The sequence below is a fragment of the Rhynchophorus ferrugineus genome, unplaced genomic scaffold (genome assembly GCF_030347505.1).
Source record: "Rhynchophorus ferrugineus isolate W39M unplaced genomic scaffold, kcgeb_rfMv2 rfM1, whole genome shotgun sequence".
Classification (NCBI taxonomy): Eukaryota; Metazoa; Arthropoda; class Insecta; order Coleoptera; family Curculionidae; genus Rhynchophorus; species Rhynchophorus ferrugineus.
The window spans coordinates 55,468,397-55,496,373 of record NW_027472580.1 but is presented as its reverse complement, the minus strand read 5'-3'; the positions used below and the strand labels follow the sequence as shown (position 1 = coordinate 55,496,373).

At 32.2% G+C, this 27,977-nt stretch overlaps 1 protein-coding gene across 1 annotated transcript in view; it reads right to left on the bottom strand.

The window, feature by feature from the left end:
• The window catches only part of LOC143204144 (uncharacterized), a 58,004-nt gene extending 35,383 nt beyond the window's left edge, over positions 1–22,621 (bottom strand). Inside the window, exon 1 of the mRNA XM_076416655.1 lies at positions 22,342–22,621. Within this exon, the coding sequence (XP_076272770.1) occupies positions 22,342–22,486 (145 nt within the window). The 5' untranslated portion in view covers positions 22,487–22,621. The remainder of the gene's footprint in view (positions 1–22,341) is intronic.
• Positions 22,622–27,977: the final 5,356 nt, after the last annotated feature.

Genomic DNA, 27,977 nt, shown 5'->3' with positions numbered 1-27,977 from the left:
TAACATAAACAGTGGTAAAGGCTTCTTCTGGACAACTATTTCTCCATTGTTATTTTTATTTCGTTCTTTTTTCAGGATATTTGTGACGTCAGTACATTTAAGTCCATTTTTTATTAACTCTTCCACTATTTTAGTAGTTTTAGCTGTCGGTGGAAGCCCTCTTGCCATTACTTTAATGTCTCTGGTTTGCTTATCTTCATACGAGTGCCATTGTAATTTTAGGAATTCCAAGCACTCAGCAATTTTCGTAAAAGTTTTACGACATTCGGCGTTTAATTTGATTTGTCCATTGTTTAATGTTGTTGCTCTAAATAGTATATTATTTGTTTTCATTGTTTCATATAGCAAGTCAAAGTCTGTGACATTACTTACTATAATTGGAGGTGGTCTCGGCACTTTTATTTCTTTATTCAATTCTTGTGCTTTAATGGTTTTTGGTTGTTGTGGAGAAGCTTCAGGTGTGTAGTTTGCTTTTCGTTTCTTATTTCTTTTAACTGTTATCCAGCCTACTTCTTTTTGCAATTCTTCCTCGTCTGTTTCATAGTTTACAGGCAATTTGTTTTCAGTGCACTGGTTCACTACGGGAATGCTAGTTGGATTGTATGTGTTTTGGTTTTTTATTAGGAGTTGTAGTGCATCTAATTGTTTTTGCATATTTGTTAGTGCAATTTCCAGATTCCGTCGGGCTGTTTTTTCGTTAATATACGCATTATAGAGAGCTTGCTCATTTTGCGTTCTCTTATGGTTTTCTTGACAAAAGATTTGATTCTGTTGTGCCAGATAAGCTTCACCTGACGTTGAGGATTGTGTTTCCATCTCATTTAGTCTCTGGTTCTCTCTATTAATCATTTTTATTTAATGAATAGTTTAATTCACGTTTTTACAAAAATTTCAGTACCGGTATTTGTTTCAGAACCGTTATAACGCCGCATTTGTGGTACAGATGATGCACCTCCGACCCTTAACAGCCCCCAAAATTTTACCTTTGTTACTTTATTGCAGTGACCATCGTATTAAACACATTTTCACTAAACATTTAACGCGCAGTTTTAACACTGTTATTGTCGTCACGGTTTTTACTTATTTTTTAAAATCGCATTTGTGGCACAGGTAGTACACTTTCAAATTTATTACACTGACCGTCGCTCCAAACACGTCTTTACTCTACGAAGGTCGAACGACGATTTTACATATAATAATATTTTCAATAATAATAATAATAATAAGAGTAACATAAAGTTTATGAGTACACACAAACATCAATAACACAAACTATGTATAACATACTGTAATCTATAATTCCTGATACATCTTTCGCGCCAATTTAATCATCATTGTGCAAATAGCTAGCAAATATACTAATTAACATATTTTATGGCAACGAAAACAGAGTTTGTAATCAACTTCACCCTTACGAGGGAGGGAAACAAATATTATCATAAAAGAGAAATGAAAATAAGGTTGGTATTACATAAAGATCTCCATTTTAGACCCAAAAGTTCTGTTTGTAATTAGAGTTAATTGTTAATAATTCCTACTAAACGATGCTGCAAAAAGCCATTACATATTAACTCAAAAATTGCCAACCCAAAGTTACATTATCTTAACATAAAAAACGTCAACTTATACAAAACTAACTGTTTTGTTTTTCTAAAATTTATATACTACATTTTGTACACATTATTCTATTTAGAGTTATATATATATATATATATATATATATATATATATATATATATATATATATATATGTATGTATGTATATGTACCTGCACATATTTTATGTTTGTGATTGCACTCATCGCAGTTTTCGGTCTAATGTATCAATCCCGTGATATAACCTCCTACCTTAACATATGAACAGAGGGACGTCGATGGTCGTTTACCTGTCTACTTGTAGTAAAATTATCTAGGAGTATCTTGGTCCTGTACCTTGGTCCGCCAGTTTGCACTTGATGATTTCCTTAATAGCTCAGCTCAGACTTAAGTGGTATATAGAATAAAAAATATTTCAGGTTTTGGTGGCTTCGAATGTGCTTTAAATATATAGGTACAATATTTACTATAACATTACTCCACATTTCGCACAGAAAAACATACAAAACTAAAAAATAGTTAACATACAAAACGCACATAATATAGAAAGGAGTTTTAAATACAAAAACTACTAATTTACGCCAAAATCTATTTTATGTACAGGAAAGAAAATGCGACAAAGCGACATTGAGGATTAAAAACATTTCCTTTTTATTTAAAATTTTCATATATTTTCTACTTCTTGATATTCTATTATAGTCTATTAAAGAAGCTAGTCATGTTTGGATAATGCGCTCGTAACACCATTCTTATCAGATAACCCATCAAGTCATACTGCGATCCATAGCCAGTGCAGTGCATCCGCCCACCAGTTTGCATTTGGAGGCCTTCGAAACAGCACTGTTTTTACCAAATTTCCATGGTGTCCCTCTATGGAAAGTTTTGGTAATTCCAGATTCCAATAATATATGGCTATGAAATTTAACTACTACAATCTGCTTTTCTGAACCGCACTTACCCTGAACCGAAAGCTTCTGTTAAAATTCCAGTAGACTATATTAATTCATAACAACTTCAGCCCACTTTTATCTGTGATGCATATGCCGGGAATCCACGAACTAGGAGTGTTTTTAAGGCTTAAATGTTTCTTACTAGGAATACTTTATGGCTAGAGACCTTTGAGCTAATTCAATCCACTTTTCGTGACCTTACAGCTTTAGATGCGATACTTTTACACGAATTTCACTTAACTACACCAAAAAATGTTTGAGTAACTGCGGAACGATTGCTAATCCAATGCCAACCTGTCTTCTTCTCTTGGTAATAAACTTGAATCTGGTTAATTAAATAAATAAAATCCTAGTCACTGCGCGAATTATAATATAAAAAGAAGACGTGACTGGTTGAATGCCAATATAAAGCGACAATCAAGATAAAAACAGGTAAATATCGTACCAAAGTCTATTTTTAGATATCCCACTGGCAATACAGTTCTTAGCAGATGGTCCCTCAGATCACAGTGCAGTGCTCAGCCAGTTCACTAGTCGTAAAATATGACGGACTAATATATTTTATGGAAGAAACTAATTATCATCCTGTGACTACTGGAGTACGACTCCAAAATGTTACTAACAGAAAGTCCTTCATTCGCCATAAGTATGTGGTTACTTAGCAGCCATAGCAGTTTTGAAAATGAACATCGACTTGGGAGTTTACTTTTTAACTGACTTCGAAAAAGGAGCAGGTTCCATGTTCGGATTCCTCCGTTAATTATCGAATGATTTTCAAAATTCTTTTTTTATTCGAAAGAGGCGATCCCATTGGAAACAAATCAGTATCTGTTGTGGGAAGGGCGGCAAATCGAGAAAAACCTCCAAATTTCAAAGGTACGAACAAAGTTTTCACATATTTTTTATTTAAAATAATTTTAAATAAATTTGTATATAATGTCATTGCTGAGCCGATGTGACGGAAAATCGGAAGAAGTGCAAAAGCCATTCAGTTTGATTTTTAAGCACTAAATCTAGCAGACAAGACCTCGTGGAAATATTGTAGACAACTGGTTCTAAGGTGTAATGATTATTAATGATGATATTATTAATGAAGCATTTAGTTCCCAAACGAAGGTTGCCGGTTCGAGTCCCGGTGAGCATAATAACTTGTTGTTGTTTAGTTAAGACTTTTGTCAAATTACCTAGGTTAGATATCGGACTCCAGGACCTGAAGCGCTCCTTATTTTCAATCCTTGTTTCTTTATTCCCATTTTTCCTAATACAGGCTGCAACTTTGCTTGGCCTACCCATTGCAACATTAAATAAAATAACTACGTAATTTATAAAATAAATATCTAACACTAAAGAGAGAAAAGTGGCGAATATTTTTCAATAGTAAATTCACAAATTATGTAGCTAGATAACTTCGATAAACGGCTTACTTCTTGTAACTCATTTACTAAATATTGTTTACTAATAACTCGTTTAAAACACTAAAATTAGCAGCATATATGAGCTTTTTTTCAATTTTCTAATTTAATGTATTAAATATTATATTTATATAATATATTAAATCAAGGAAATTTAACGCCTATAGGCAAACTTCAGTGAACTCAAAACATATTTCTTTGTATCCCTTAAACTTAACGAACATTTTATTATAATGGAATCTCCTTCTTCCCAAAACGCCGAGAACCATTTTTAAAATCGTTACTGAATTGAATACATAATGAATAAAAAACATGCCGAAATACCTTTCAGCGAAAATTCACAAACGAACGCATTCATCTTCTGTTTTCCCGTGGGTCTTTTAGGTGATTTATTAAGCCCACAACATAAATTTTATTGATTGGTCTTGGATAGATTAATTGCTACAATAAATTAATAAAATAGTCAACAAAAATATATTGGGTTAATGTTCGTATTAATGTTTTATCCACAAATATATTCAATATTGGTAAATAATATTAATACTCATCTGAATATAAACTTAATTATTAAATAGAATACAAGAATATAATATCATTGTTACCTATACCGTTAACTGTTGGAAATAATTGGTAACATAATACAGCATTTCGTTATCCCCACTAATATTCTGTTCCCCACAAATCAACTTTTTGTCTTTTGACTAAGGTTTATCTAAACTAGACCTACAGGTTAACATGGGATCTGAATTACAATCAACAAATGTAATAAGTAAACCAAAATACATAAACAAATACAAATATAATATAATTATCACATAGGTATTTTAGCTATCCTTACTATCAAAATACATATACATACATACATAAATTAATGCTAAAAAATATATCAGAGAAAAATAATACAAAACATATCCGAAAAAGTTTTTAATATAATATATTTTGGAGTTTACTTTTTACCAAGTAGGGCTTATCTGGACTGTACCTACTGTTTAACGTAGGCTCCGAACGACGATCCTTGGCATAAAGATTACAGGCTGGTTAGTGACCAACATGAAAATCATCCCAAGTCTTACCCAGCCTAGATATTGGCATGACTGGGACCATTTTCCTTGTTGAATTTTACACTCTTTCCTAAGAACATCCGCAAATATTAAACAATCACAAAAATAAATTAACTAACATGCCCCAACAGGATTCGAACACGCGTCTATTGCAACAGCAGGAAGCCCATCCTGTTATTTTTAACAGTGCGCTTATCAAGCTTATCTCAAAGAAGTAATTTCAATATAATTTGTAATCTATAGAGAGTAATAATATTATATATAGGTAAACCTCATTCATACTCATTTATTAGCTCCATTATGAAACACAAAAAGTTCACTATTTTATGTCAAATGACATTATAAGTATTACTTAATTGATTAACATTTCAAAGGTAATTAGATAATTAAAGTAATACTGTTTCTATTATAATCATGTTTCTTAATATATCTGCTACATGTTCTTTTATGTTCACGAATTTAAATATCATAATCTAGAATATTATGTTACAGCATTAAATTGTTGTTTGGTGATCATAACCTTACAACTTAACACAACATAACCTAAAACAATGTCATCGAAATGCGCATGCTCGCTTTAAACCAATCACGATCCACTTAGGTCGTATTTTCATATCGACCTTTAATAGGACCAATAATAAATATAGTGTAAAGACAATAAAAGTTGATGGAAAAAGGTAAGCGTTGGAATAACTATGGATAAGGTTTTTGTTATTCATAACATTTATTAATAATTCATTGCACATATATAGTTCTTCATGCTGGAAACACTAATGGTTTTATAAATGGTGTTGAATTCGTGTTTTCCAAGTTGAAGTCTGACCACCATGGAAAAATGAACCATAACTTGTTTTGCAGTAGTTTCAAAATCAGCTTTTAAAGAACTTGGATGAACCATCAGTTATTGTTATGGACAATGCACCATATTACATATACCATAGTACACTGGTGGAGAAGATCCCAACAAGACCATCAACAAAGGCTGCAATTAAGGAATGGCTTAAAATATATATAAAAATATATAAAATAAGTTTTGAAGAAACCATGTTAAAGAATAAACTATTTCAAATTGTTAGACGGTAAGTAAAAATGAAATATGTAATTGCATTTTATATAATTTGCTTTTTAGAAATAAGCCTGAGAAAAGATACATGGTAGGTCAAATTGCTGAACGTTATGGCCCCAGACTATTACGTCTTCCCTATACTTCCCTATATATCACTGCAGGTTTAATCCAACTGAGTTGATATGGGGTATTGCAAAGAATTATTACAATGGACATTCAGGTCGAGAAGGATATTCAAACCAGAACTGTCTGGATTCATAAAAAAAACATTGTCGGCAATAACACCTTCAGTTTCAATGAGCCACATTGAAGAAGAAATTGACAAATGGTGGAATCAAAGTTTTTCATAGATTTGATTTGAACAGCTTAATTATTCACTTGGGTAGTGATTCTAAAAGTGACAGTGATTGAATAAAACTTTATGAATGTTGGTTTAGTTATGTAGTTGTATAATTAATTGTAATTTTAAGTTCTTCAATAGCATATGCATTAGGTGTATTATAATATTAAAATAAATTATATTAGACAACATTTTTGACTCATTACTTTATTTAGATTAGAATTTTTTTATTTGTTATGTCAGAGTCAAAATGGACTAAAACCCAGAGTTGATGCGGCAACATTGCGACGTTTTGACATCATACATGCAAATCACGTGAATTCACTGCTGTTTTGAATAGACTATACCTCTAAAACGTCGATTTCAATACTCATGCGTTTTTATCATGTAATCTAATCAATATATTTACGGAAGTGGTAAAAGCCGAAATATTATTCGTGACCTGGGGTGCATTCACTCCCGTGTTTCCGGTCATAACGAGAAATATCGATGTTTCTTTTTAGAATAACTTAAGATAACATTATCGTAATTTATACAGTAAATAAGGAATAATAAAGGAATCTGGAATCAAATTAATTAACATGATAAGCTATTCGCTTAAAATTTAGTGAAGCTATAATGAAAAAAAAAATGTTAAATATAAAATTTTACCTACAATTAAATATATAAATTTAATAATATCCGTTCTATCAATATAGCTATAAGTCCGACAAGTTGGCGCCATTGGATGTAAACACAAAAAAAATATCAAAGTATATGTTAGACTTGGGCAACAATAGAATACATATTTGCATGATTGCGTTATATTATGAAGATCGTATAGCCTGGGAGTAAAAAACATGCAAATATTTCAAAATTATGTAGAAGGCAAATAAATATTTATTTGTATTTATTTGTATAAATATATATATATATATATATATATATATATATATATATATATATATATATAAGGAATTTGCACGAGAACTGAAAACACTGGTTGAAGAAATACTTGTTTATTTCCAATTATAATTGATACATGTGGTCGACAGGAGAATTGACAGGGTATTAGGTTAAGGTAAAGGAAGTACGGTAGCGCTGTGGAAGTAGTACTGTTACAAGGGGGTAGAGAAAAAAAAAGAGCGAGACGTCGTCGTGGTGGTCTTTTATAGCCAAGAACCGCATGGTACCAATCCACCGGCGTTGCCAACCTTTGAACTTGGTGTAGGTGAATGCGTGGTGGTCTAAAAGGTGGTAGCGGTCGCCACATCACTTCCCTCCTAGTGGAGCTGCGGTAGAACGTACCTCTATGTGGTGCAGGTTCCGGAGTACACCCGTAATCACACAATGAATCGCCCAGGGACTGCTTATGAGATGGGGATCCCAACCTGAGTGAGGAGTTTACGGGATCAGCTGCCATCGAAGTTGTAGCAGGACGTCGTTCGGCTTGGGGCGTTCCGATTTGTTTGAGGGTACCTATAAGTGTGGTGCCTTACGTGTCCCGTTTCGTAATGCAAGGGTGTTCACGTGTTGATGTTATGCATGATGGGTTTCTGTGGTTTTATATTATTTTTATATATTTTATAGTCGTATTAATATGTCAAAATTGCGTTCAAGAGTCACTGGAAATGAAGTGGACAAGCTTAGAATGCATCGAGTTCGTGAACATAAAACACAACAGCGAGCACAACACAATGAAATTGAGCATTGCCGCTGACGCAGTGCTCCTGTGATCAGGAACTAGCAGCATTCCACTTCGACTCTGAAAAAGATTATGGTTCCAACAAATCATTTGTAATTGAGAAAATGACAATTGTTCAATGTTCTATGGTAAAATTATGACAGTTAGTCTGACCACCAGATCTAATTCGCTCATTAGTGGGATGAGAAATGATTCTAATCACTTTTCAGCCGACAATAAAAACTCCCAAAAAAGGTTGAATTTTCAGTATGTTCTACCATAAAAAATATTTCTGGTAATAGTCAAATTTGTATCAAAAAAAGTTAACAAAATTTTAAACAATTGCAGATCTGATGACAAATTTATCTCTTACTAGGGCGCTGTTACTACTACCCGATGGAGATAATTATTAAAACTTTATATTATGAACCATTCGGACGCAAAAATTGATACATTGCGCTCACAATCCAACAGTGAAGAAGAATTGTGATGACTATTGTCTAAATGTACAAATGTTTCTACATCAGAACAACGATGTAGTCAAAATGTTCAAGATAGTATTGAATCGGATATCATCTGACAGCCATAATATCATCATCAGACTTGACAAAACACCTATAAGTAAGCATACGTGGAGGTTTAATTCACTGACAATAGACAGAGTGGCTATTGTTATTGTCAAAAAAATAGCAATAGAGATATAGGTGATAAGAAGTTCACCGGGTCATCTAGCTTATTAAGAAAAAAGAAATAATACCCGTAACTATAATGAGAGTTTACAAAACAACTTACATACCAAATCTATTAATCGATTGCGAAACGTGGATATTGTCAAATAATGATAAAAATAGTATATGAACTGAAAGGATAGGATGACAAGAAAATAAATAAAAGAAGGCATAGAATAGTAAGAGTACATAGAAATGAAGCAACTCAGTTGGTGGGGATACTTAATCGCATGGGGATCACAAGACGGGTAAAGAGAATATGGAAAGCAAGGGCAGATAGGAAAAAAATCAGAAGACGGCCTAAGCAATCTGAAATGAAGTATCAGAGAAATACTATTATTAACTATCTAGTAATATACTAAAAAAATTATTTGTCTGCTTTTTAGGAATTAAAGTGTATCTATTGTTTAATACATGCTAAACACTTACAGACCATACAAATATCCAGTCTCATCCAGCCTGTTTCCCGGTGTGTCTAAGATGGTCGAAACAAAATGCTACTGAATTCAAATCAAAATAATAAAAGTTATTTGAAATAGTAAATAATACCGCGTAACATCAATTGCTCAAGATTCTACATCAAAATTTTCCTATGTGGATCACAAAATCTTATTTACGTATCATAGAATATATTGAATCGGTGCTTCGGAAGACAATCCAATGTTATAGCAATAATATTATGAAGATTATAGTGAAGTTATCACAGCCAATCATTATAGAGAACAATAAATAGCACTACATGAAGTGTTGAGCCCTGCAATATTCCTGGATATGTCACAAGCTGTTGATCTACGCACGAAATGGCGTTCTTAGCATTTTAAAACTATTTTGGCTGGATTTCCACAACGTAGCATCTTAGGACCTTTCCTGTACCTGATTTACACTACTGACATCTCATCAACAAAAGAAACACTACTTGTAACCTTGGCTGACGACGCAATGATTATGGCAAACGAGATATATGTGCCTACAGCAAAGCTAAATCTACAAATGGACTGAGGATTGGAAAATTCAACTCAATAGCTCCAAATCTGTTCATGTTAATTTTGCATTCCTGCGAAATAATAAAAACCTAATTATACCACTCAGTGCATGCCTGATTCCTCAAGCACAATCAGCTAAATATCTTCGCATAAATTTTGATGGTAGATTAAATTGGAAACATCATGTCAGACAGAAAACAAAAGATATTAGAACCAAAATAAAACAACTGTACTAGGTAGTCGGAAGATACTCTCAACTTAATCTAAAACTAACGATATTGATTTATCAGTCAATCATAAAGCCAATTTGGAAATATGGGTTGCTAATATGGTGTTGAACTAAAAATTTAAATCAACTAGTCATCCAACGCTGCTAAAACAAAATTCTTCTATTAATTACCAATGCCTGTCGTTACGTAATCAACGAGGAATATAGATAACGATGACCTAGAAATCAAATGGATTTGCAAAGTTATCCAAAATTTTGCCTTAAAACACGAAAGGAGAAAATTACTAAATCATACTAACGTGGAAGCAATACAACTACTGGACAACGCGCAGCAAATCAGAAGATTGAAGCGAACCAAACCATATGAACTTATATGAAGTGTATACCTTTGGTGTAAACTACATCTTAAGTTATTACAATTTTATAATTGAGAAATACATATGAATCTCGCATTCGTCTTGCTTATGAATTAATCCAAGTACAAATGATATGTAGTAATAAATTAAAATGTTATTGTATCAAGCGTTGAAAAAAGACACAAGATGACACAAGTTGAAAAAAGACGCAAGACAAGTATGTCTGAGTATTATGAATTATGATTTGTGTACGGAAGAAAATATGTTTTTATTTTACTTAAATATATAAAACTCACTGCCACTCAGAAAAGGAATTGGAAACCAGTGGCGTACGAGTCACAAGTTCTATGACCATATATACATATATACTTATACATAAGTTGATTTTTCTATCTATATAAGTTGTGAGATTCAAACATGCTGCCTTTTAAAATAAAAGCTTATATTTTACTTGAAAATTATTTTATTAATATTTTTTTATTAACTGTTGGCTTATTGTTTATTAAGCACAGATTCAAATTTCGATTCAATCATGTTGTAATTTAGCAGCCAATGTAGTATTAGCAACGTTATGTTGCACCGAGACCGTTATCTCATCTGAACAGATTACTTTAATTAGTAAATTTGTTTGTACCAATTGTAAAATAATTTATTACTATCCGCCAGTCCGTCTTTAATAATCTTCTAAATTGATTTGTTTGGATCTGTTTTTATTGACATTTCGATAGTATGCCCTGTATATTCTCCGTATATAATATATATGTGTAGCTGAACATCCTAAACCGCAACCTTACCAGTCAACTGAAAAGACCCCGGCCTACCATAGTAAAACAGATTTTTTCCCAAAATTAGTTTCTTTTATTCAACATAATACCCTTCAAGGGTGATACACTAATTATAACGACCCTCCGACTTTTCGATATCATTTTTATAGTACATTTTGTCCTTAGGCCTCAGTTTCGTCGATCACCTCTTGATTCGACGAAAATTTCTTCCCAGCGAACACTCTTTTGAGATCTGAGAACAGGAAATGGTTGCTGGTGGCCAGATATGGAGAATACGGTGGATGGGGAAGCAACTCGGAGCCCAATTCATCGATTTTTGTCACGGTGTCTGACATTGTCTTGGTAAAGCAGCACTTTATTTTTCTTCAAATGCCGTTTTTCGGCGATTTCGTCCTTCAAACGGTTCAGTAATGCTCTACAATAGTGGCTGTTGATGGACCTTCCTTTTTGAAGGTAGTCAATAAAATGATTCCATGCGCATCCCAAAATGCAGACGCCATAACCTTGCTAGCCGACTGTTGCGTTTTCCCACGCTTTGGGGCGGGGTCATCCTGTGCAGTCTACTCGGATGACTGTCGATTAGACTTCGGAGTGAAACGATGAAGCCATGTTTTATCAATTGTCACATATTGATGCAAAAACTCGGGTTTATTACTCTTGATCATCTTCAAACACTACTCCGAATAATCAACTCGTCGTTATTTTCGTCAAAACTGAGCTCGCACACTCGGCACTCGGTGTCGCGGTACCCATTTTGCACAGAGCTTTGTCATACCCAAATATTCATGAATGATATGATGTATACGTTCAATTGATATCTTAGAGTGTCTGCTATATGATTCAGATTCAATGTACGGTCATTCATAATCATTTTGTGGATTTTTTAATGTTTTCTTCTGTAACAACCTCTTTTGGGCGTCCACTGTACTGCGTTCACCGCCTTCGGTGCTCATTTCACCACGTCTAAACTTAGCATACCTATCCATGATGGTTGATTTTCCTGGGACAGGGTCCGGAAACTCGGCATCAAGCCAAGTTTTTGCTTCAACTGTATTTTTTTCTTTCAAAAAGCAATATTTTATCAACACGCGAAATTCCATTTTTTTCACACTAACAAAAGTTGCTTCACTCAAAATGCTATAATTCACAAACTAATGATCCGACAGATGTCAAATTTATACACGCATCTTTTGAGGGCTAGAGCTAACTAAAAAACATATGGATTTAATTCCATTAGCGCCATCTATGTGTCAGGCCGGGGACTTTTCAATTGACCTGTTATGTCCATATTCCAGCAGACTATTTTATTATAGAGTAACATAAGTCTACTTCTGGCCATACACCCTAAACTGTGATTGTTGCGCTAGGATCACAGATTAGGAGTGTTTTTCATAGCATAAATGTCTATAATTAAAAAAGTTTATGGTTAGGGCACCCCCAATCCACCTTTGATTACTTTACAGCTTTGAACTGCGATACTTTTACCCGAACTCCAATAAACTATATCAAGGAATGTCTTGTGTAGATATTGAACCAATGCCAATCCAACGTCAACATATCTTCTTAACTTCATAAATTGTCCTTTCTTTATATGTAAGTTGATTCCGGTTAAATGAATAAATTCAAAAGAAACCAAAATTATAATCTCTCCAAAATTCAATCGATTGCTTCAGTTAAGAAAAGTTTAAGTTTTAAAAATTATAAAACATAATTAAATAACAAGCTAAGGTCAGCCATTATTTAGACCAAACCACTGATGATCAGATATTACACGTTACTAACATATTATTACTTAATGGATAGATAAGCTTATCGTTATCAACAAAAATTAACATATTTTGGCCTTTGTCCCGATATTAAACTATGTCATTAACTATTTTGCTAGATGGCTTATTTAACACGTTTCTTAATTTTCTCTTAACCTAACTTCTTAATATGTACATATCCAAACCTCAATATACTATGTCGAGGACATTAGAACTACCACAAAATACTACTAATATCCTGCATACAATATAAAAATAAGAAGCTGTCTTTTATATCCAAAGATGCAACAGAATATATTTGATATCTTAGAAGCCCTTAAAAATCAAAGTATCATAAATCCAAGAAGTGTTGTTTCCTCATTATTTATCAACATATTAGTGAGTACGACTTTCTTTGACCATATCCATATACCCATGAACAAATTGATATTGAAAAACATAAAGTGTATCGGGTGAGAAGTTTAAGATGAAGTTCCATTGCTAACAATCAATGTAATACATATTTAAGGGCACATATTATAGTAGTTTGGAAATATATAGTAAATGAAATGCGAGAACAATAAATTTATCACACATTCTGTAACCCACTTGACCTCTTCAATTAACAGGTTAATATAACATATCTTACACAACCAAAATCAATACGTATAAATATGAATTTATTATTTCTATTATCGTTTCTTCTTTACGTATGCTTACCCTATGTCACGGGTATTTTCCACAGTCACCGTCATTTGTATTTTCCCCTGCGATTTCAATTTCAAATATTCGTCCATAAAGAAAAATTGATCGAACTGACAACAAATTCTATTGAACCTCGTCGACTTAACGAGCGCCCCATTATATTGAAAACCCTTTCCTCATAACATCGAAAATCAGACTAGAACCTGTCGCTGAATTTTTATTTATAATGTGCAAATATATCATAGAAAAATATATAATAGAAAATAACTCAGGTTTAGATAAAAAAATATTATTATGTGGAAAATTTCTAACTTTAAATCTTATTATAATTCTTAAAAAATGTTATATTATAAAAATATAATATATGTATAGAGGATATATCTCTATATATAGATCTGTATCACCTCTTAGATATTTTATATTGTATAATTAAGTATAAAACACACATTACATCTTGGAACCAGTTTGTTCTTTTTTTTTGGAAAAACTCCTAATTTAGATAATTATCGTTTAGTTCAATTCATGGACTAGAAATATAAAATAAACTCATAAATTGAATGAGCAATACATAACAAACAGACAAATTTTATGTTGTAGTTCATTTCCATTTAGTTTCTCTGGAGAGACTCAAGCTAAGATACATAGTAATTAAAACAAACTTGAGATTATATTAAAATATTTCACTTCAAGTTTTACAATAGAGAAAAATATAAACACACATGCAACAAGAACTGTAATTTTATTTTCATATAGAATATTATTTTATAGCTCTGGATTTCCTATCGTTAATATAAGACATATCTTACACGTGTATCAAATTGAACATCGAGTGTGTTAGAATGGGAGTCTCTTCGAGTAAGATAAACTAATCGACTTGGCCTCAAAAGTTCTTAAGTGTTCATGGGTGGCTTTCGACTTTTCGGATCTTTTACTAAACTGAAAAGAAACTCTCGAATATCCAACAGTCAATATTTACAATAGATTATCGTTAAAAATAGAAATATAATTGGAGTTTATTCCTTATTATTTAATACAATAATATAGTAATTATATATGCCATACTTTAATTTATTACATGTAGTAGAAATAAAACAGCAAGATAAAATGTTAAGGGTCAGTATTCACAGTATACTTTAACGTTTATTATAAATTATACACCGCCTATTAAGTATGTATAACATTTATTTTTAAATGGCTCCTTTTAACTGTTTATTATAATCTGCAACTCTGTCAATCTTGTGAAGCAAATGAATGGAACAAATAAATTCAAAAAATGCAGAAAAAACTAATCATATACCCTCTAAGTATAATACCGGATCATAAAATTCCTTCTGCTTTCAATTCTTATCACGCTAAATATAAGACTATTACTAAAAAAAAGTAGCGTTTCTAATGCTATGATGAAAACTGTTAATTAAAAACTTGTTTATGTCTACTATTATTTTTTCTTATTATATTTCAAAATATCATTTTTATCCATTAGAGTTTATCTGGACTGGGCCTAGTGTTTACGTAGGCTCCGAACCACGATCCTCGGCATGAAACCTACTGACGACTACTGACTGGCGAGCAGACAACTAAGAGATAATTCCAAAAGACATTCAGTCTTACCCAGCCTATTTACTGGAGTGACTGGAATCATTTCCTTTGTCGTATATTGCAGTCTTTCCTAATGTACGAACACAATTATAAATAATCACAAATATAAATATATCACCATGTAACAACAGGATTTGAACCCGGGACTATCGCAACAGAAGATCAACCTGTCCCCTTGAACACTGTACCAACCAAGCCGGTATATCTACCATTTAAACATTAATATATTTATGCATTACTACTATCAATTTAAAATATTTTTTAGTATAATACATGTAATAATTACATATTACAATTTCATATTATTATATCATAAGTACCACAAATTATAATTAATAATGTATTAATTTAGTATTAATATATATAGCTATAATAATTAATTTTAGAGCTGCTATATTTTCATACTTAGCAATAACTCGGAGGAAAAGATCTCACACGGAAACAAATACTTAATAATTAGAAAAATTTAAATACCAAAAACTGGTAATAAAAAAATTATGTTTAAGCAAATTTATTTATTGCAAATTCTGAGCTTAAAAATTTGTTTTAATGAAAGGTTTTTGTTACTTAAATTTACTTTAATTAGTTTTAATATTAATATCTTCTTTCTAAATGATTGCAGTTTTGTTTTTCTATCAACTTACTTCCTTGATAAAATTTTATGGCGTTATTTAATTGAAAAGTAATACGAGGGGAAATCAAATATAAACAGTAATTTAGATAATTTAAAATAAATTTATTGATCAATGATATACACAAACTAAACATTTAACATTTTTTGAATGTAGTCACCTCCGTGCTCTGCACGTTTTTGTCACCCATTTGGATGCTTTAATATCCTTTCTTCATAAAAAGTTTGAAGGCGAGTTGTCAGCTAATTGCGCACATACACTTCTTCCTTGCTTTCAAATATTTTTCCTCCAAGTGATTCTTTCAAAGGCCCAAACAAAAAAGAGTCACAAGATGACAAGTCAGGACTATAAAAAGGATGCTTCTCCGGTGCATTTTTTCAAATTTATTCCTTGTCAAATCGGCGGTGTATTTTTGTAAAGCCAAGTTGATTAGTGATGATGGATTGAACACTTCCATAGCTGCTACCCAATTCTGATGAGGTTTTTTCAATCCTTAACGGCTATCGCCTTCAATAAGCTCTCGAATAGCACGGAGGTTATCGAAAACTCCCCGAATTCTTCGACCCACGTATGTACTCGATTCTGAGACAGACAGACTCCAAACTGAGCCTTCAAACGAGTGAATATTTCCTATAGTTTATATCTAGATCGGAATTACATGCTAAGCTAAATAGTAAAATTACCATTTATATTTAATTCCACCTCGTATCTTAAGCTGACTGGACAGATAATTAATTAAGTTAAGTTAGTATTATCTAATATTTGGTTCTGCAGTATCAAAAGAAACAACTACTAAAATTCTATTAGTTCGACAGATAAAAATAGAATACACTATAATAGACCTAAAAATATGACGATTGCTTCTCAATTTATATTAATAAATATAAAAGAAAAGTATGACTGAAATGAAAGTTTAACCAAGTGTTTTCCCATATCTCAATACTTCATCTTCAATAGTTGCAGTCGCTAAATGGTTTAGACCGCTCGCTGGCCAAAATCATATTAAGATGAAATCACAATGGGTTTAGTGGTCGTAAAAATTTAATTGAATTTTATAAATGGAGCCGAGAGTCGCTAAATAACCCTGAAGTGATTATATTTTAAAGTTTGAAAGCATCGTAGATTTAAAAAATACCTTCCAGTCGGTAAAACCAGTTCGTTAGCGTAATTTATTTAGAATTTGGTACTTATTTCCATAAACACAAGTGAACCACTATTAAATTTGATCTTCAATTTTTCTAGTAACGTTGATCAGGTCGAAATTACACAAACACGATTTTGAATCCTTTCAAATACAGCGAATTCCTCACTATTGAGAAATTTTCTTCTTTACGCAGAAACGGAAAAAGCAAGTGGGGTCAAGCTTTGAGAATGTTCTCATAATATTAATTAGTTTTTCGAAAATTGTGCATCGATATATAACCATGTTCATTTTAAAAATTTCACCAACAGCAGCAATATAACAAACTTTAACGTTAATAAAAAGATATTAAATTAGCATGGTCTGGATTTTAAGAGAATATATAAATCAAAGTTTTAGATTAGAAAATGTTTGTAATTAAGAATTTATTTACTTTCTTTAATACCCTATATTTTAGACTAATCTATTATCTTTGAACTCTTAAAATATGAGCTTCTTGTACTGTTTACTTGTCTTCTACTACTTGTATTTACAAAACACATCTGATTACATGAATTGCATATGTTGAACATACATTCTATTGTTCAAGATACACACATATTTTATGATATAATAATAACACACTAAATAATCGATACTCATTATAAATTATACAAATGATAAACGATATAACTGTTCAAGTCATATAAACATAATTAATTCTATAAATGACTTTATAGGACCGGCAACATATGGTTCCGAATTGTCTGGATATTTTCTCGGTGATTATCGCCTACTAGTTTTATTTCGTTGGGTTATTTTTGCATCGGCGCATCGCCGAATTTACAACAAAACTGTTTACTGCGGTTTTGCGTAAGATATCCTTACAATTACCCATTTTTATTTTCACATCTATAATACTGTTCGTTTAGCGTATATATGTGACAATTGGTATGTTTATATTATAAGGGTTTCGTTTATGTTAAAATAGCATCGGGCAGTATTTTCTGTCCAGTAATTGCAACAAGTTGCCTTTTCTTTCTGTTAAAATAAAATAGTTTTCGAATAAAATGAATATTTTTGTTACCAGCTCGACAGGTTTCATAAATGGCGCAGTCGGTAAGATTCCAGGAGGATTATTAGACTGTTCTCTTTTGAATTAATTCAGTTATCTGGAATCAAATCATTTATCAAGAAAAAAAATACAAGTTGATGTTGGATTGACAATAAGTATGAGCAAAAGTATCGTATTCAAAGCCATGAACTATTAGAATTTGGAAACATCCATGAAATTACTTTTTTTATTATTAGCTTTAATAGATTTGTGTAAGGTCACCGAAAGCACACTAAAGTTTCTGTTAATAAACGTAGTCTGTTACTATTTGGGCAGTTGCTTACAGTTTAAAGTGTGCCGTCACCAAAGGTGAACTGCAATAGATCAGTTGCTCTCTCGTGGACTTTTCCATAGAATCTATATATGTATAAATCTGGTTAGAAATACCGCAATTTGTATATTCGTTTCAGAATAAAACAATATGTTCTTTCTCATTTTATTCTAGTTAAAAAGAGACATAAAGCTGTCTGATAAGTTCGAACGTGAAACCGAACTAGACTGTCAAAGTCGTCCCGTTAAAAATATTATAATTACGGGTTATAAACCGACAAACGTTGTTTTAACGCTTTGTTTTAATAAATTTAAAATAGCCGCGGTTTTTATTGAAAATATTTTTTAGCGTTTGCAGCTGCACTGAGTATTACTATGGGCACGGTCACTTAGAAACCGTCTTTATGCTCAACGGCCGACGAATCAAGATCAGCTTGATGTTAGCTGTATCAGAGATCAAATATACGAAATGTATAAAAACAGTAAGTAGTTTTTTCAATCGAAACATAATGTATTACAATTATTTCAGAGAAAATTGTTAGTCTGGAGTATCCATAAAAAGCTGAAAGATATGTTACATACCATCATACAGTGTAGGGTAGTATAGGACTTAAGTGGTTTAAAGATAACCCACGAAGTGGTTTAATAGAACTTCCAGATATTGCATTTAAAAGAATACGATTTTTAAAAACATATAACAAAATTAAGGAAGATTTATTATATAAACGTTGGTAAACGTTGGAATAACTATCGATTAGATTTTGTTAGTCATAACATTTATTAATAATTCGTTGCAGACATATACGTTCTTCATGCTGGAAACAAGAATAGTTTTATTCCTGGTGCAGAATGGGTAGTGTTTCCTCTATGACCAAGGGTGGCTATCATGACAAAATGTTTATCCTGTTTATCTTGAGTTTTCAATGGTTTGAAAACCAGCTTTTAAAGAACTTGAAGGAAGCATCAGTTATTGTTATGGACAATTCACCATATCATAGCACACTTGTGGAGAATATCCCAACAAGTACCTCTACAAAGGCTGTAATTAAGGAATGGCTTAAAGTACATAAAATATGTTTTGAAGAAAGTATGTTAAAGAATGAACTTTTTCAAATTGCTACTCTGTAAATGTAAATGAAATGTTTCATTACGTTTTTTGCAATTTGCTTTTTTTAGAAATAAGCCAGAAAAGAACAGTAGATCAGATGGCTGAAAAATATGGTCACATAGTATTATGACTTCTTCTCTATCATTGTACATTTAATCCAATCGAGTTGATAAGAGAGGTAGCTAATAATTATTATTAGAGACATGCTGGTCGAGAAGGATATTCCATCAAGAACCATACAGGGAAAGAAATTGATATGATGATGAATCGTGAACATGTTGTAGACAGATTGGAATTAATGTTTGAATTAAAAGTTTAGTAAATAACTTGGTCAGTAACAGTGACTAAGGGAAACTTTCAGTATATGTGATAATGCTGTGCAATTCCCGAAATTCCTGAGATAGAGTGATGAGAGTGGAAACAAAAAAGAAAAAGATATGCACATAGTTAATAGAGTATAACTGTAGAAGCTAGTATTGTAGGGTGTGAAAAATTAGTGTGCATAGACATGATTGTATTTGTTCAGAAAGAAACATGAGCATTAGGTTAGAATGTATGAGGAGAGGATAAATACTAACTGTTTTGTAGTTATGGCAAATGCATTAGGCAAAATTCAGCGATTACTTTTATCAAGAACAGTATACACAGGTAGTAGCAGAATATATAAAAAAATACAGTGATATACCGATGATTTGACAAGTAAACACACTATCGAAGGAAACAAGAACTAAACATGAAAAGGTAAATATGCTCCCTAATGGAAATAAAATACATTACTTTGATATATAATTGTTAATTAGGTGGATTAGGCCTCCAGTATGATACTCCTCCTCCACTACATAAAAAACTCACCTAGAACTCCACCTCATGGGTGGTGTGGAAAAGATTTCAATGTAAATATAATAAAACAACTCAACAATAATAATTATAATTACCAACTCCTTACCAACTATTATACCAGTGTTCTTAATTATAGTTTCAAGTCATTTATATGCATTAGATGTTCAATGATGTTAAAATAAACTATAAATATATTTGATAACATTTTTCTTTCATGTTTCATGTTTTTGTTGTTGTGTGTCAAAAACTCAGTGTAAATGGGTTAACATTGCGAAGTTTTGATGTCACAAAGTTAGATGACATATGTATAAAATAACTTTGAATAAACAATATATCCCTTTGGTCTTTTTTTTGGAGAAAACTTGCGTCACATATACTAGTTGTTTGAAAGAAAAATGGTATGTTTATTCCTGGTTATGAGATGTGATCACTGAAGTGTGAATTTACTGAAGTAAATATTAAATTTGACCTGATTAAATTACAGTTATTTAGAGATTTACATTGAATGGAGTAATTTATCTATACTATATCGTAATGAATACTGAAAACGTTTGAAATCAAAAATTTTAAAAATGAAGAGATTGTTCAATGAAGATTCATCCAAAATTAGAAGCTAATATATCAACGGTGGAGAAATGTCTAAAAGCCTTGGAAATTGACCTATATTGTTTTCAATACTTAGCAAGTTAAAACATTGAGAGACTATTTTTATTTCAGATTGTGCACTAGTAATAAATGTTGTATTTATTATATCTATAATGAGATAAAATAATCACCGAGTAATGTTACCAAGTATAACTGATCGAAGCTGTAACTTCATCGACTGCTAGTTGTTCAGATCAATATAACCTAGCGAAAGGAGACTCAATACTCAACACTCCCTAAGGCTCGCCTTCTAGCACCTTGCTAGACTTGCACCTTGCACTAACTTCTAGCATTTAAGACCTGGGTACTTTTTATTTACGATACCGTTTTCTTCGCGAAAGCACCCAATTGTAAACCGTAATTCCAGATAATGACCAGAGTTCATCAAGTTAGGTTGCAGAAATATTTCCACGAAAATATCTAGTGGCTAAAGTTAATGTCATTGCAAATAAATCCAAGAGCATCTAGGCTCTTCCACAAGAAGTGAGGAAACTGCTATCCCGTGCTAGAAAAGGCCACGTACTTAGGTCGACTCTTTGCCTGAAGGCTATATCTTCCCTAATTCAGGTCGCCATCCAAAAATGTAGCGGGGTATCCGTTCATATGCTCATCCAGGAGTACTCTTGTATCAGTCAAATGGTTACTATATAAGATGGGAATTCGATCCGTAGTTCTATATAGATCTAGGGTCTATTTCAAGTTCGTTTCACCTGACTTGGTCTAACATTCCAAACCATGCACCTTGGAGTGCACCTTGGACATCTCATGATTCGTCACATTCATATCAAACCTCTTCATAGATTCCCAATAAACAACAAGCTACTCTAAGAACAAGCTCATCCAGGAACTGACCTACTTGTTAGCCTGCCACTAAATGCGAACAACTACCATTCATAGTGTAAAACGCGGCCAATTTTCAGGCTTATTGATTCATGTTCCCGGAATCACAGCTAGAGGTATTATCTACCACAGCCGGATGGGCTAAGCATGGAAAATCTTTTAAATAATAATGTTTTATAGTTTAACTTTTATAATATTATTTCTCAGCTTGATTTAAATAGAAATTCCGGAAATATCATATTTAATTGAAACCAAATTAAGTATTTGAAGCCCAAACTTCTTATATATTGATATATAGTTATCAATTTCCAATTAGTATTTTTAATCAAACAAGTTCATTGTAAAGTACTACAACCTACAAAATCCGAAAAGACACATCAAAATGTTTAAATTAGAAAATTAGATCCTAATATATAATGTTTGATGATTATTGCCACCAAACATAAGCATTACTATTAAATTACTCTAATGTCATTTAGATTAAGATTTCTATGAAGAAGATCATCATCAAGCAAATATAGATTAAAGAAAAACTGTATTTCATAATTACTTACCATCGAGGTCAGACAATGTTGACTCTCCACTGTCAAAAGTGTCCACATCACGACTCAAACCCACGACGGCCGAACTGCGCCTGTGTATGACACTGTCCGAACCAGTGCGACAGTGTGTGTAGCCCGCTCCGTTATTGTAGTACATCGCAGATGACGGCACACTCAGCGGACATTTATGTTTACCGGTAGTTCATTATTTAAACATGCGAATGTGAAGTTGCCATTATTACCGTTTTAGGCGACCGGTTTATGGAGATCCGACGCGGAAAAATCGCACAGGTCATACGATGGAAAGTAGAGTCTGAAGCATCGCGACAGTTGATAAAGTTGCTACCGCAAAGTCTGAAACAAGAAAGAGAGCATTAATTTAAAATTTCGTTGAATCACTAGAATATTTAATATAACTTAATAACATACATTGATAAAACTAGTATACACGATTTTTGACCTGAGCAACCAAAAGCTGTTTATAAGATAAATTGGGGAGCTGAATCCAAATCAGCCGTCCGCTGATTTATTGGTTATTTTACTATGTTTAACCAATAACGGTCATTTATTGAATCAAATACATAAATCAGAAGTGAACAGAGCTTGAATTGATCCTTTTATACGGCGTCAGACCTGTTTGACGTATTAAGGCTAACAGTAATCGCTCATCATAACTTCGTTCCAAAATCTTTGATATCGCCATTCGATTTTCGCTATATCTTAGTGTAGATACTCTCATTGCTCGTCCCTCATGTCGCCCAAGTTTATTCGAGCTCCAATCTTGTGGTAATTTTGAAATAAATTATCGACTACGTACGGCTACGGTATATTTACGGTAAAAAAGTTTTGCTGTGAATAGCGAGTAACAGATGTAAATTCCTCTTGCATCACAACCGCTTGCCCGCACGATGGAACTGCCTAATAAATTATGGCTCCATTCTTGCCTCTACATCATCAACAGTACTGATATTTGGTTAAAAATATTCCATGCCTTGCTTCAACAACAGCAGGTATTGGTTACGAAGTAAACGTTCCCCCCGATCACGGGCTATACATGCTATATTACACATTAATACAACAATGTCATCATAAAAATGCAGAATAACAAATCAATAGAAATACTGTTTTTAAACCTAGACCTATTTTATAAAAAAACCTTGTTTCGCTTCTTGTTTTATGAATTTGTTATAACTGTTGTTGAATGAACAGGCTTTCATATTGATGAAGTGAAATTAACCTTCTTGTCTCTACTATGTGCTTCAATAATTTATTAGCAGTAATATTCTCTTATATTCTCTAACGTATTAAATATTAGAAACATTTTCAATATATTGATATATGCCTAAATCTAGAGGCTAATTAACTAAAGGTAATAATTTAACATACATATAACATAATTATGCCAATATTGGTATCCAAATAATTTATATTAATATCATACATATACGAGTGAATATGAAAAGAGCGAAGTTCTGAAATAAATATAAATGAAATGGTGAGATAGGAGTGTATAAACAAAGTATAATTTTATTAAGGTAGTTAAATTTTTAAAATAGATTCTAAGTATAATATATACTTATAGCTTTATTATATTATTCTTATATAATGTATAATAAAATTAGTAAATTAGCAATAAAATTGTAAATAGAATTTTAATTATTTACCAAATTATATTAAAAGTTAAAATTAAAAAACAATTTACGTAAAAACTTATACTCATAAACATCCTTTGGCCTATAACTACATATTAAAGTAATAATACTATTACCAAATTATCAAATATAAGTCAGTTTCAAGTAAAATATAAGTAGATATAAGTATATTTCTAAAAGGAAAATCGAAAAATGATGAATGAAATATATACACTAATATAAATTAATTATTAAACTAGAAAAATTATTTAGAAACCCCGAGAATGTCACAAAAATGATATATTCTAGACATTTCTTAGTTGTGTGCAGGCTTTCGAATAAATAAATATAGAAACTAAACTAAAACTAGCGTAATAACTCAAAGAGTAAAAATCAAAAAAGGTGCCATCAATAAAAAATTTAAACAAGGAGATATGCTTTCAGTTACACCTTCAAACACTTGTATGAAATACATAACAAGGAAAACAAAGAAAAATAAAACAAAAAACGTGGTAGATAACTGTTATCATGGGCAGATAACTTATTAATTTGTTTGGAAGTAGAACTAGGAGATAATGTTGACGTTGGTCAAAACATATATTAAGGACTAAATCGAGACTGATACACTCCAGAGAAGAACATCTAAAGTTTCATTTTTAGATGCCGCATCTCTAAAACATGTATGTCTCCGAATATAATTTAAAAAATAATCTTAAGGATATATTTTTAATGGACCAAGCCAACAAATATATCAAGGTAGCTACAATACTCCCCTGCCAGAATTTTACATACAATTACTCCAAGCAACAAAAATACAAAAATGTATGAAAAAATATCAAATACAAACAAAAATTATATACCAAACAAAATGTGCTGCATGAAAAGAGCTTTGAAAATATGATAAATCGAAACAGTTGTGGTTGGTACGGTTGCGATCTAGTAGGACTGTTGATATCTTCCGGTCCTACAGATACCGTTGCTTCATAGTCGCTTTGGCACTTGAATGTGGTCCATCGACGACGTTGAGAACAAGCTATTTTTCGGACAGAGCTCCCGTAATCGACGCTGTGGGAGGATCGATTGTACGACGACGTGGTAGGTTATATTCTGCGACGACGAGACGTTAGCAATTCTGGTACCTCGGCGAAAACATGACGAGTCTACGGTGACTGCAATCGGTACCTAGCTTATGGAGCTGCTCTGTGACTAATCCGTAGTCACATACGTTACGGTAATTCAGAAAAAAACAAATAACGACGGTATCCGACCGAAGCTGCCCAAAGCCTTTCAAATCAAAATGTCTGCCATTATGACGGAGACGGCGAGCGAAGGAAGACATTATGATTTAAACATAGCGCCGAAAGATATGTTTAGCCGAGACGCTGATGATTAAGCAGTGATGTAAAAATATCTATGAGTTCAAAAGATTGTGAAACAAAATTTTGACAAAAAATTTTAAAAAAATGAATTGGAAATAATTAAATGAAATTTAAGCTTCATTGTTCCAGCACTAAAATAAAATTTAATGAGGAACAAATGTATGAATGAATGTAATATTGAAGGAATTTGGAAAGGAATATTTATTTATTAATATTCCACGATGTAAAATTCGACATGCCTCAAGGTCGCTACAATATAATAAAAAAGTATGTAACAAAATTACAAGTTTACGTAATTATAAATATCCTTGGATACTTGTACATGATATGTGTGTTGTCAATGTTTAAAATATTGAAATACTTATCACTAGTAGAATTCAATCTAAATTTAAAATAAATATTCTTCCATTCTTTGTTTTAATAAAAAAAGTCCTATTTCGGGCCCTAGAAATTGTCGTTGAAGCTACTGACACATATGTAGAGCTGTTACTATACTCGACACAAAAAGAAACCACACACTTAGCACGGACCATCTTAGAACATAGTTAAGAAAAGAATTTCCTCCATCTGGCGAGAGAGCTCTGCCTCAGGCGTTATTAACTCGCGAATTTAACCATATCTCCACACCACTAAAGTACATCTTCACCTTTTGCGACGTAAACCAACTCCAGAATGACACGGTATTAATTTGGAGGACGCGCTTCTGGAAATTTGCGTTTAATTCTCGGGTCGCCAAATGTTTCTTACATCCTTCAGTTACTTGGATTTTACTCATAATTACTGTCGGTTTCGTCTTGAGTGAATTTTGATAGCTTAAAAGCTAACTAAACTAAAAAAAGCTAACTTAAAGCTAGCTGATAGATAGCTAACTTGAGCTATGCGAGAAAATATATATGAAAATCCAATTATTTTACTATAATTATAATAAATAATGTGAACATTCCGTCCTCCCGAATTTTTAATTAGTCCTATCCGGGAGCCAATTTATGACAAAATAATTATGAATTCTAAAGCATAGAATCACGCAACATACTCTACATTCTCTGCATTTTCTAATGCCTTGCGCAAGTAGTGGCTAGTTTTGTCGAATCCCAACCATGTTAGATAAAATTCAGTAGTTTCCGTCTGATTATGCGGCGTTCCATTTGCAAGCAATCAAGAGTTTGAATCCAAAGTAGTACAACAGTCATTTTGAATTTGACACTAGTTGGTAGAAGCTCTGTTTTGTAAAGTTAAGAATTATTTATAGTTTATTTGTTCTTGTACTGTTCATATTTTGATTATAAATGGTAGGCAGTAATGGATAAATCATCGATTTGTGAAAATTGTTAAACAGCTAACACTTAATCCGAAAAGACTATAACAGGTCAATTGAAAAGTCTCCAGCCTGACACATAGATGGCGCTACTAGAATTAATTCCATATGTTTTTTAGTTAGCCCTAACCCTCAAAAGATGCGTGTATAAATTTGACAGCGTCGGATCATATAAGGGATAGTTTGTGAACTTTTGTTATTATGAAAAAAAAATGGATAAAAAGGAATGGAAAATAAAAAAATATAGTTGAAGCAAAAACTTGGGTTGATGCCGAGTTTCCGGACACTGCCTCAGGAAAATCAACCATCAAGAAGCGGTGAAATGAGCACTGAAGACGGTGCACACAGTCGACGCCCAAAAGAGGTTGTTACAGACGAAAACATTAAAAAAATTCACATAATGATTTTGAATGACCGTAAATTAAATTTGAATGAAATAACAGACACTCTAAAGTTATCCACTAAACCTGTACATCATATCATTCATGAATATTTGGATATGAGAAAGCTCTGTGCAAAGAGGGTGCAGCGCGAGCTCACTTTTGACCTAAAACAACGACCAGTTGATGATTCGGAGCAGTGTTTGAAGATGATCAAGCGTAAAAAACCAAAGTTTTTCCATCGATATGTGACAATGGATGAAACATGGCTCCATGATTTCATTCCAAAGTCCAATTGACAATAATCCGAGTGGACTGCACACGATGAAGCTGCTCCAAAGCGTGGGAAGACACAACAGTCGGATGGCAAGGTTATGGCGTCTGTATTTTGGGATGTGCATGGAATAATTTTCTTTGACTACCTTAAAAAAGAAAGGACCATCAACAGCGACTATTACATAGCGTTATTTTAAAACAATATTTAATTTTTATTTTAAATTTCCAAATTATATTCAATTATATACCGAATTATTTTAAGTATAGTTCACCCTGCGGAAGTAAAAGTACAGATAAATATGTCTGGATGCCCTTTATTTGAGTATACCTCAACAGAATCACAGCTCGTTGATTATATAGGCAATAAAATGGAACAAGAAACATTTAAGTTTGGCACCTTTCCTTTTTCTGTTCCTATTTTGGTAAAAATATTAATACTTTTTAATTTGAGCGTAATCGATCAGGAAGAGTGAGAAGTAAATGTTTTTAAAATCAGATAAGATTTTGATTGCAGCTAAACTAGCTATTAAAATTCCTATATTGAATGAAACACGAGCTAATTCAAGTAGTGGAAATTTTAAAAGACTAGATTTAATGACTCATATAGAAGATATATATAATATTCAGCAAGCAAACCAATTGAATTTCACAGGTTCAAAACATGAAA